Source organism: Anomaloglossus baeobatrachus, chromosome 1 (genome assembly GCF_048569485.1).
Source record: "Anomaloglossus baeobatrachus isolate aAnoBae1 chromosome 1, aAnoBae1.hap1, whole genome shotgun sequence".
Classification (NCBI taxonomy): Eukaryota; Metazoa; Chordata; class Amphibia; order Anura; family Aromobatidae; genus Anomaloglossus; species Anomaloglossus baeobatrachus.
This window is the reverse complement of record NC_134353.1, coordinates 148,123,211-148,135,710: the sequence shown is the minus strand read 5'-3', so window position 1 is coordinate 148,135,710 and position 12,500 is coordinate 148,123,211. Positions and strand designations below refer to the sequence as shown.

The following is a 12,500-nucleotide window of genomic DNA, read 5'->3' as shown; positions in this document are numbered from 1 at the left end:
GTTGCATCAGTTTTTCCCATGCGTTCCTTCCATTTTTTGACGGATCCATTGTGCTACTGAGCATGCGCAGTTCAAAAAAACGGATCAGTCGTTGGATTCCATCATATGCCAGATGATGACGGATCCGGCGCCCATAGGCATTCATTGTAACTCACGCCGCCAAATGCAGCGCCATACGGTTTTTCGCCGGAGACAAAAAACTCTGCAAGCAGCGTTCCATCCGGCCGCCGGATCAGCTATTTACACTGGATCCGGCAAAAGCCGGATGCAACGCAAGGCCATGCGGCACATTCCGGCGCTAATACAAGTCTATGGGGGAAAGAATGGATCAAGCGGCAACACACGCCGGATCCGTTCTTTCCGGTTTTCACTAGATTGTGCCGCACAGCAAAAAACGGATGTGTGAAAACAGCTTAAGAGGAGCCGCTTGCTCTGTGACAGCAGTTGGTGCAGACCGAGAGAAGCCACTTGCTCTGTGAGAGTAGTTAATGCGGACCAAGAAGAGCCTCTTGCTCCGTGACAGTATTTTGTGCAGGCAGAGAGGACCCGGACCTCTGTAACAGTAGTTGGTGCAGACGGAGAGGAGCCACTTCCTAATATACATTTAAAAATTTAAACACAGATCAAATAAGGGCCAGTGCCAGAGTGAAGCTGTTTATTTGTTAGAATACGTTGCACGTTCAGTTTGCACCTGTTCACACTTGTCTGTTAGGAATTTAATTTAAGATACAAACTTGAAAGTTAGAAATTTTGGGTGAATATACTATTGGACATTATCAATGTTAGATACCTGTATTTTACAACTTTTTTTTTTTAATTTCTACAATGGGGCAGACTGTAACCACAGTAGGATTCGGAGAATCCCCCTATAATCATACATTACTAGGGGGAATAACAGAAGAGCAGCACTAAACAATTGTGATAGAAGATGCCCCAGAACGGTGATATCCTGTACGATACAAGTATTTCCTAAGACAGACATGTCTGGAGAGGTGGCCGGTCGTCTCTGGGTATTTTTCATTTTTAGGTCACTTCTGAATCTATTATTCTACGTCCTCCGCGGTCTCCGCTTTACATTTTCTCATTAGTCTTTGGCCGTATAAGCAATAAAAAAGCCTCTTTGTAGCATTTATGACTGGCGAGTCTGCGTCTCCTGGACAGCTTTGGTCATTATGGCAGCATTCACATCTTGATTAGAATCTTTATTCCTGACTATTCCTCATCTTATGGTAAAATAGAGATTTGGCGTCAGTCTGCTCCCGTCTCCCAGTTTGCGGTCTCCAGCCTGCTATGCCTCTGCTTTCTTGCTAGCTTTCTGTCACTTTCCTCTGATCACCGGCTGTAGTCATGAATGCGGTGACACAAATCATCTGTGCTTCCTCCTGCAGTCTCAGCATTATTGACAGCGTTAGACACAACACCTATGCTGGGTAATGCTTATGTGTCTGATTGTTTCCAAAGTTTCCATTTTCTGACATGCTTATGATTTTACTGACGGAGAGCTGGGGATATTAGGGCAGAGAATGGGACTTTGCAGGGTGCCGAACTAGAACAACGGTAACTTTCTACCCAATATTCTATTTTTCCTGTTCTATAAACTTACCATGGCATATCTTCTACATTAATAATGCTACAGCTTAGTGCAGAGCTTAGCTTAGTAATAAAGGGCAAAACTGTAGGAAAAAACTAGTAATATAATAAGTAGACAATACTATCCAGACAGTTCTGGAGCGTGCGAGATGCCTCATAAATACTATTTTTGTCATCCCATAAAATGTGTTGATACCATCAGAATACAAGGACAAGAAGATATATAATAATATCTAATGGCCACAATCCAGACCAATCAGAGCATGAGCTTTATAGACATATGATCCAGCAATGGTGAAACAGCACAAAGCATCAGACAACAAGTGCGCGTGCCTTTCTTCTATAATAGTATTGTGTGTGCTCACGACCAGATAATAAAGATCTAGGGCGCATACCACAGTCTCAAGAGCGCCACTCATTCTTAAGATGTTGGATTGTAAAAGAAGGATTGTTGGTCAGTAATATGCTCTAAAAATGCAGCCTACATATAGCAGCTATACGTAGTGGCATGGGCACCTGTGTCACTATATGTTGCCCTCTGTATATTTGATTTACTGATACTGTGACTAAGACCTCGGTCAGTTTTTTCCCTATTAAACCAAAAGTATCACCTTCTGCAGCTCCTTGGCTGCATTATAGGAAGGTGCACCTTGTTGCTGACCCCCCCTTGCAGACCCCTAAAAGAACTTATAAAATCTTACCGTTTCCTATGCAAATGAGTTTGGTTGGACGGGCTCTAAATCATCTCCTGTCTCCCCCTCCTGCCGCTGTTCGCCGTCCCCCAGGCATGATTTAAATGGATGACGCTGTCCCAGTCTTCGTCCACGCTGCTGGAGTCTCGCGCAGGCGCATTTTGCTGTGCACCTATCGCGGGGCTGAGCATAAAGATTCCCTCACGCGAGCGCCGGTGATGTAGTTGTGCAGGTGCGAGATTATGAGCGGCGCTGTGTATGACCTCACCAGCGTCATCCTCATACCCGCCGATAATCTCGCGCCTGCGCAACTACATCACCGGCGCTCGCGCGAGGGAAACTTTCTGCTCAGCTCCATAATAGGGGCACAGTGAAATGCGCCTGCGCGAGACTCCAGTAGCGTGCACAAAGACAGAGGCGGCGTCATCCATTTAAATCATGCCTAGGGGACGGCGAACAGCGGCAGGAGGGGGAGAAAGGAGACGATTTAGAGCCCGCCCATATGGCCAACCAAACTCATTTGCATAGGAAACGGTAAGAATTTATAAAGTTCTTTTAGGGGTCTGCAAGGTGAGTAAGGGAACAAGGTGCACCTTCCTAGAATGCAGCCCAGGAGCTGCAAAAGGTCATATTTTTGGTTTAATAGGGAAAAAACTGATGACAGGTTCCCTTTAAGTAATAGCTGGACATGCAGGGCCTGACTGAGAGACCCCCAACCTGCCTAATAATGAAGGGTCCTCAGTGCATCTAATAGACAACAATCTATGTTCATTGTCTGGAGTTAGGGACAGTCTAAACCGGCTGATAATTTGGAACAAGTGTCCCTAGGAATGCTCGTTTGTGATCATAGGTCGATAATCACCCAATGAAAAAGCAAAATGCTCTTCCATCAGGTGAGCTGATTTTCTAGCACGCTTAATCATAATACATGGCAGCACATTGTCTTTTGTAAACATATGTGCTGCAGAAAAACATGATGGTATCTCACAGAACGATCATATTAACGATCATTCTGTGCACATAGATTTTGCTCAGCTTCTCTGAACAGGCCACAGTAAATGACTGCCGATTGGCAGTTGTTTAACGGCAGCTGGTCCAAATGGGTCATTATTGTCAACATCATTAATGATTTTAATTACAAAGTGGTTGAAAAAAACTAGCAACCTTACAGTTAATTTATTATTAAAAATATTCTCCGTTCTCAAGAAGGGATGGATTTTTTTATTTTTAAGTCTACCAGCTGTGGTCAAGCATGTGCAGTGCTTACAAGCTTTTTTAATGGAGCTTGTAAGTGCTCATCTAATGCTGTCTTAATCATTTAGTGCTAATGCGCTCCTTTGATGCTACAGAGGTAAAGCAGTCTTTGCTTATAGTATTGGAGAGCACACCGTTCCGACCGCTTGTACGGACTGTCAATCTTTAGGAGCACACCGCCACTAGGCAAACCGGAAGCCAGGATTCAGCAGTGTGCTCTTTAAGATGAAACCAGAGAAAACCCCTTTGAATTGATCCTTACATTGTCTCCCGGGATGGGAAAAACTGCTTCTAGGTCCCGCACACCTGAGAGCAGGTCATTGCGCAGTATGTGTAACTCCCATTGAAACCAATGTTTGTGTAACTCCCATTGAAACCAATTAAAGTTACGGAAACAGCGTCGCACAACTAGCTATTGTGTTTTTGGTGTAGCTCCCGAGTTGGGAAACCGCATGGCTCATTGTTCTATGCTATATCCGTAACTCCTCTTAATTTCTATGGGCATTACACTACCAATGTTTCGCAGCTGCACTCGGCTGTTTTTAACTCTGATGAAACCTAGAAGCAGTTATCATCTCAGCCAAAAGGACATAAATGGGAATAACCCTTTAAAGACAGAATAAATAAATAAACCTCTCTCCATTATAATTCCTGCTTACAATATTGGACAGGTAATGAGAAAAATGCTTAACGGAGGGGAGTACATGGTTATTTACACAGCTTAAGATAAGGCGAAACATCTGATATGTAAATTCTCGGTGGCACCTACTATTCCTGTATATAATATTATTATTATTATTAGTGAGATTTTCCATTTATGGAAAAAATCTCAATTCTAATTTACTAAATATATCCAGGCAAGTTTTGGGGCGGTTTTTGCCTAAAAACCAGCTGCAGAATTATAAGCAAGCTTTTTGGGTCAAGCGCTTACCATTGTCTTAGGACAACTTTTTAACCTATTCCTGTATTATTGCCACATTACTTTTACATTTCTATTACCATACAAGTCTAGATAGATAGGCTTCTCGTAACCCGAATACCTGAATTTGAAGTAGAAAGTGGTCATTGGTTTTCCGGTTCAGCGCGGCTGCCGTCGTTATTACTCCCTGCTGGTTAATCTGGAAAGTATTATCCTCGTTTCCACTCAGGATGGCGAACGTAAATGGAGGGCCGTTGTGAGACGAATCCTTGTCAGTCACCACCAAGTGCAGAACGCTAAACCCAATCGGCTTATTTTCCTGCAGAGATATATTTTTATACGATTATGATACTGTCACAGCTAGATGCATTTGTCTACAGGTTGACACAAGTTGCTGTGTGTGAAGCAAAGCAAGCTTTTACTTTACAGTTTTACTGCCCAGAAAAGCACCGGTATGGAGAATGGATCTTCATAGAGCCAATGAGACTGTACGACGGACATAAAAAGTGACAAGAACAGGAAAATTACACAAGACACTTTGTATCTGCAACCTGAATTGCATGTACTCATAGATAAATGAGCTTGTTACAGTCTCAGGAAGGATAACCGCGGCTTCAAAGCGTGAATGAAGACAGAATGGAAAAAATCCATTTTGCTGCTCGTCCTTATATGCAGGAAATCCTATATTAATGACACTTGAAGAGTTTGTTAGACGCCACTCTGGAAAACTATTATACTAATTTAAGTTTTCCGAGAACTCAAAAATTAAAGGCAGAACTTTGCTTAGCCATTGGCATTTTCAGTCTAATAAGGAAGACGAGCATAGACAGCCCAAAGCAAAGCCTCGGGTTTCTGAAGACTCGGGAATTAGAATACAAAAACACATAAAGAAAGATATATCTGCTGCCAAAGTAACCCTCTAAAGATGTACGTCTCTTCTCAAGGAAGTATTCTGGAGGTGGTGGCTCAGGGTCTCAGGAGGAGGGCAGCATCTGCATACTTAACATATTCATACAGTCTATGCTAACGAGGCCCTGAAAAATGTGAACCAAAAAATAAGTCTGCCTTCAAATCTCAGAGAACTGAATGGACACCGCCAAGAGGATTTACAATAAGGAAGGTCATGGAAAGTACAGGCGCCCTACGGAATAACCATGAATAAATGGGAATATGTGCATTACAGGACATGCAAAATGAATCTACCATACAGCGTAATCTCTGTGGCATCCTTTATCATAGCCTTATATTCAACGCTAATAGAATGATAGTCTTCTGCTATTTATTTTACTACAACAGTCAATGAAAAATGTAACCTTGCCGAAGAAACGTACACGTATATAGAAGTAACCTAACAGATAAAAGAAGACTGATCGTATTAGATAATATGCCTGTCCCCAAAATTTAATCAAGTACTGTCGAAGGACATGTTAATTGTAATGAGCTTCAGAATATGAATATGTTGGCGCTATATAAATAAAAATTATTATTATAGCTGCTAATGGCCACTAGACAAGGCAATAGCTTAATGTTTCTGTACGGTTTCCTTATGTAATCCAGAGGCAGTGCCTCTATTCAGAAACACACTTTCTATAATATTATATTCAAGGGTCATGTCACCTATGTATGCTACAACCCATTCCTATACAAAGGAGCAGTGAATGAGGAAATAAATTAATAAATTAAACAAGAAATAGAATTGTCCTTATTGTTTTTAGTCTACCTTTGAGTTATGATCCTGAAATGGTCAGTCTCATAGAAATAATGCAAAGGATAATAGGTTTAATCGCCTCAATCAGTTCCAATTTTGGGCTAACTGAAGACCATCCTCCTTAGCAAAGGGGTAGAAGTTAAAGATTTATGCCCTACGGCAGGCAAAGCATAACAGGGATGCTTCTGCTACAGGCAGTTGTCTCACAGCCAGACACTGGGCAGTGAGAATGAGAAGGACTGACATAACTGAGCTAAGTCGCACATAATGGAGTTGGCCTTGTTTGTATGTAGAGACAATAGAATTTTGGCCACAATTTCTCCAAAGAGTAGATGGATGTAGCTGGGTTCCACTCATTGCTGCAAGTTCTGACAATGTCCCTATTCTACATCTTTTGATTTCAAAAGGAAGCATGAGGTGTCTCTCAATCTGCTGCTCTTCATGAATATCCTTGGTTGACCAATGCATCTACAGTCCTTACTATTGCCACTTCTAGGGGCTTCTTCAAGAGAGTCTGAACAGTATATAGTAAAATAGCAGTTTGTTGCCTAGCATAGACCTTGCGAATGAAGTAGAACTATCTTTAGTTTTGTTGCTGTGCTCAGTTTTTCCATGGTGTATGATCCATGACATGGGTGGCACGGTGGCTCAGTTGTTAGCACTGCAGTCTTGCAGCGCTGGGGTCCTGGGTTCTAGTCCCACTAAGGACAACATCTGCAAGGAGTTTGTATATTCTCCCCGTTTGCGTGGGTTTCCTCCGGGTACTCTGGCTTCCTCCCACACTCCAAAAACATACTGATAGGGAATTTAGATTGTGAGCCCCAATGGGGACAGTGTTGCCAATGTATGTAAAGCGCTGTGGAATTAATAGTGCTATATAAATGAATATTATTACTATTATCTTCTCCAACCTCACCTTTGTACCACAGTTTGGTTGTTCCTCACTCAGTTTTAGGCCTCTTACACACAGTTTATGTTTAAATGAAGGACTAAAGGCCGCTTTACATGCGACGATTTATCGTGCGATCGCATAAGCGATCGCACCCGTCCCCATCGTTTGTGCAACACGGGCACAACATCCTCTTCCTGAAGGGGGAGGGACGTTCGGTATCACAGTGATGTCACACAGCGGCCGCCCAATAGAAGCGGAGGGGTGGAGATGAGCGGGACGTAACATCCCGGCCTCCTCCTTCCCGCCACATTGCCGGCGGCCGCAGGTAAGCTGCAGTTCATCGTTCCCGGGGTGTCACACAGAGCGATGTGTGCTGCCTCGGGAACAATGAACAACCGGCGTGCAGAAGGACGTTCGATTTTTTGAAAATGAGCGATGTGTCAACGAGCAACGATAAGGTGAGTATTTTTTGCTCGTTCACAGTCGTTCGTAGCTGTCACACGCTACAATATGTCAAACGATGCCGGAAGTGCGTCACTAACGACGTGATGACGACATATCGTTAGATATATCGTAGCGTGTAACGGGCCCTTAAGCTTCAAACTACATATGAAAATGATGATCAATAGAGATCAATGGTTAGTTATTCAAAATCCCTGACTTCATACAGGTGTACCCAGAAGAAATGATGCGGTTTTGAAGGCAAAGGGTAGTCACACCAGCACCAGATATTGATTTGGTTTAGATTTCTCTTTTGTTCACTCATGATTGTTAATTTATTAAAATAATCTATTAACATTTCTACTTTGGAAAGTAGTGTTAAAAAGCATTTTTTCCCCACACCTTCCTAAAACTTTTCCATAGTACTGTATATTCCTCTGTTTTACCTGTAATATATGACAAAATAAAATCAAAGAAAAACTGGAGATTATGTAGAAATCTTTGTTATTTTTTTTTGTGTGTGAATTAACTGCATTCAGTGCTTCTTCTAACGGTTAATCGCGTCGTAGAATAATTTCATGATCAGAAGGCTAGAAAAATACCATAATCTGACACTTACCTGAATAATAAGGCTGTAATTCTCCTTCGAGAACACAGGAGGGTTGTCATTGACATCTGAGACATCAATGTTAACTCTTGTGGTGTTCATTCTGGGTGGATTGCCATTGTCTTCTGCCTTAATAGTTAAAGTGTAACCAGAAATCTGAAAAAAAAATATCAAAATTGATCTTAAAAGCCATTATGAAAACATTATGTAACATACAGAATATGGTACTTGTTAAACTCGGAAGCAATTACCATAATTAAATTAATGCTGGTGGAGTAAAAATGCTTTAGGAAGACGTTTGGGAGAAAAAAAAATGCATCAAGACTTACCTTCTCTCTATCTAAAAGTTTATTCACTTTAACTTCCCCTCTTCCAGGATCAATGATGAAGGTATTCCCCAGATTGCCATCAGTAATTGCGTAGCGGATGTGGCTGTTCAAAGGTCCATCGGCATCGTCTGCAACAACCTAGATAAAAGCACATTCTCATTTGGAGCGGACTCTGGTAGTGAACATTTTTGAAATAATTCTTCCTCATGTCCCAGTTTTAACTTATTAGATGAGCTCCCAGCAGATTTATTTCAATAGATTCCGTGTTACCTTCATAAACTCAACCAACTGAACAGAAAAAGTGCCCGAAGGAACATAATACAATGTAACATCCTGCTCGATTGTTCTCGAAAAGGGAAGTGATACATGCTTCCATGAAATCTTGCCAGATAAACTAGAGGTTGAGATATAAATCCTGAGGCTATAATTATTATAATGCAGTAATGATAATTTTCATGATGCAAAAAAATGTGTTAAATTACAGCTTCTCAGCCCCACCTAACAATATTTGTGCATGAAACTGACAATAAAGGCTGATAAATATCACACTTCTCTCAGAGTTATTGTATGAAATTACTGTAATGACATTATGTGCCCGCATTCTTCCACCAAAAAAAAAACTTGACAAAACTATATCTCCAGGGCTTCCTCCTTCCTAAGCCCCAGCTTGTAGGTCTTTTTCAAAACCGCTAGATTCCTACACAAGCCTTGAAGGTAGGTAGTCATATTGAGGTTTTCATAAAACATCCCTAATATCTAATAGCTTAATGTAGATAAATGTAAGGTCATGCAGTTGAGCAATGGAAATAAAATGTCTAATTATGTACTACATTGTAAAACGCTGGGTAAAACTGTCAATGAAAAAAAGACTTGAGCGAAAGGGTGGACAGCAAACTCAACGTTAGTGACTAATGCCAGGTAGCTGCTGCCAAGGAAAATAAAATCATGGGAAGCGTTAAAAGAGACATGAATGCTCAAGGCATGAACATAGTTTTGCCTCTATACAAGTCACTAGTGCAGCCACACTTATACATTGGAGTCCAAAATTGTACAAAGTATTCTAAGAAGTAAATAACTGAACTAGAGCAAGTGAAGAGAAGAGCAACCAAGGATATTAAAGCGCACCAACCACCAGGATTTTCCTATATAAACTAAAGCCAGTGCTATACTGGCACTATCAGGCGATTCTATACATACGCAAAGCAAGATATGGTCTCAAAAGTAACGTGGTAACAATTTAAAATGTAACTTTTAATAGTTTATAATAAAAGAAATTTTTGACCACACAACATAAAAGGTTGTAAAACCAACCTAAATGACTAGGGCCCGAAACAGGCTCCTACTATTACCAAATTAGGACACAGGCACGGTAGGAAAGTCACCCACCGTAACCGTAAAAATAAGGTGACCAGACAGAGTTGTCACCCTAATATGCACACAGAGATATACCACACTTCAATATACAGTGCTCAAAACAGTCACTAGGACCAATAGTTAGGTCCTGCTGTGGTAAATAAATAATGCAAAAGGTTGTCCAATAGAGGGGGGGGGGCAGACCCTTCAGCCTCACAATACCCCTCAAATGGCAACACTCTGACCTTAGTTTGTGCTTAGACCTCTCAACGCGTTTCTTAATTCACTTAGTCATCAGGGGACTGTGGTCAAGAAACCAAGGGCTGCAAAAAACGAGCAGTATTGTCAGAATCAAATAGAGCAAACATAAGTGCATTAACTATTAAAAGTTACATTTTAAATTGTTACCACGTTACTTTTGAGACCATATCTTGCTTTGCTAATTGCAGCTACATTGGGTAAGCAACCGACACAAATTGTTTATTTATGATTCTATACATACCTGCAGTGGTCAGCTAGAATGTTTAGGTTTTGAAATAGAAGTAAGGTTTGCAAAATAAACAGCTTTTTGATTGGCAGCAGCTGCCGATCAGCAAATAGCTGGGGTGGGTATTCATAGTGATTCCCGCCCCCCTGCCTGTTTCGCCCCCTATCCTTTAATTATGCTAATTCTATTATAAAGCGTTTTTACTAACGGTTGTCGCTAAATCAAAGTGGCTAGAAGGACCTTGCTGATGTCATAACCATGTGACCAGCCAACATAGCTGATAACAGGAAGCAGCATTATTTTTCTGTTGGCTGAGGCCCAGCCCCATCTGGTCACATAAGTATGATGTCAAAGTCCTTCTAGCCACTACATTAGTAAAACAATTCTATAATAGAATTAGCATAAATAACAGGGGAAGGATGGACAGGCAGGGGGCGGGAATCATTATCAAAACCCACCCCAGCTATTAGCTGATCCGCAGCTACTGCCAATCAAAAAGCTGCTCCTTATTTCCAAACTTTACTTGCTTGTGTTTCAAAAACTATACATCTGCGAGGTGACAATTAAAGGCATGTATCGAATTAGCCTGATAGTGCCAGTATAGCACTGACTTTAGGTTATATAGGAAAATCCTGGTGATTCGTGTGCTTTAAAGAGAATGGGTGGACAGCAATATCCAGATAGGTTATCAAACTTGGGATTATTTAGTTTGTAAAAATTAAGGCTTAGGGACGATCTTATTACAATGTAGAAATATACAAGGGGACAGTACAGGGACATTTCTAATGATCTCTTTACACCTAGGCCTGCAACAGGGACAAGGGGGCACCTACTACATCTATAGGAAAGAAGGTTTAATCATAAACACAGATTAAGATTCTTTACTCGAAGAGCAGTGACACTATAGAACTTTCTGCCACATGATACTGTAGTGATTGAGCCACTAAAAAAAGCACAAGGAAGGCCTGGATGATTTTCTAAAAAACAATTACAGGTAATGGGTGCTAGATTCTGTGATGATACGTTGATCCAGGGAACTAGTCTGAGTGCCGTGTGTGGAGTTGGGAAGGAATTTTTCCCCTAATATGAGGTAATTGGCATCTTCTACATGGGGTTTTTCCCTTCCTCTGGATGAATATGGTAGTTTAAAGAAGAATTTGTTGGACTTATGTTTACCTTCAAACTTAAAGGGAACCTGTCAGGTGCAATATGCACCCAGAACCAAAAGCAGTTCTGGGTATATATTGCTAATCCCTGCCTAACCGTCCCTGTATCTAGAAGCATAGATAGAAGGTATTTAGAAATAATTTTCCTAAAGATCTCTTTATCATATGCTAATGAGGCCAGGTACTAGATGCAAGGGCGTTCGTTCCCTTGGATAGTTGGCCCCCTTAGCATGCAAGTACGGCCCTCGGCCCTGTTGGTGTGCTAACTTGCTAATGAATGTGCAGCGTCAGCGGCATGGTCGCTCACACCTCATCTGCCACCATTGGTTTTCAGCTCAGTGCGCAAGATCAGAACGTCCCCTGCCTTCCGGTCATGCGCACTACACCAATATGAAGCCAAGACTCATACACCCAGCTTCATAGTACGCATGACCGGAAGTCCAGGACTTCTGATCATGCGCACTGAGCTGAAAATCAGCGGTGGCAGCCGATAGGTGAGAGCTATCATGCCTCTGACACTGCACATTCATTAGCTTGTTAGCATATTACCACACCCCTGTGGGCGTACTAAGGGGGCAGACTAGCCAGGGGAAGTAATACCCATGCAACTAGTCGCTGGCCTCATTAGCATATGATAAAAAATGTTTAGAAATACTTTTTTTTAAAGATCTATTTATCTATGCTACTATCGGCTGGGACAGTTAGGCAGGGATTAGCAATATGCACCCAGAACTGCTCTTGGTTCTGTGTGCATATTGCACCTCACAGCTTCCCTTTAAAAACTAAAAAATACTAATCATATTATACATAAAACTTAAGATAAAATACTTGGGGTTAGTAGATATTAAACTTTTTCTAACTGGTGTCTCAACCTGATGTGAAATAATGGTGTAAGGTTTGACATTAGTGCAAGTCATAGGCATTATTAATAAGTAAGCTGCCACGCGAAATAAATGAGGCACCAACTAATAATTAGAAAGTGACAGTAATGTCATTTAACATTAATCTATGGAGAACCGTGTCGAAAAGGTGGTGAAAGAAAAGATGATAGAACAAGATGCA

At 41.4% G+C, this 12,500-nt stretch overlaps 1 protein-coding gene across 9 annotated transcripts in view; it reads right to left on the bottom strand.

The window, feature by feature from the left end:
• FAT1 (FAT atypical cadherin 1) overlaps positions 1–12,500 on the bottom strand; it is a 323,107-nt gene that overhangs the window by 42,308 nt on the left and 268,299 nt on the right. For all 9 annotated transcript variants that reach the window (XR_012753986.1, XM_075347113.1, XM_075347116.1 and 6 more), the window contains 3 exons: positions 8,433–8,570; positions 8,116–8,259; positions 4,577–4,774 (listed from right to left, as the gene is read on the bottom strand). Coding sequence is in view for 8 of the 9 variants with exons in the window: in XM_075347113.1 (XP_075203228.1) it covers positions 4,577–4,774; positions 8,116–8,259; positions 8,433–8,570 (480 nt within the window). In the remaining variant the exon portion in view is untranslated. The remainder of the gene's footprint in view (positions 1–4,576; positions 4,775–8,115; positions 8,260–8,432; positions 8,571–12,500) is intronic.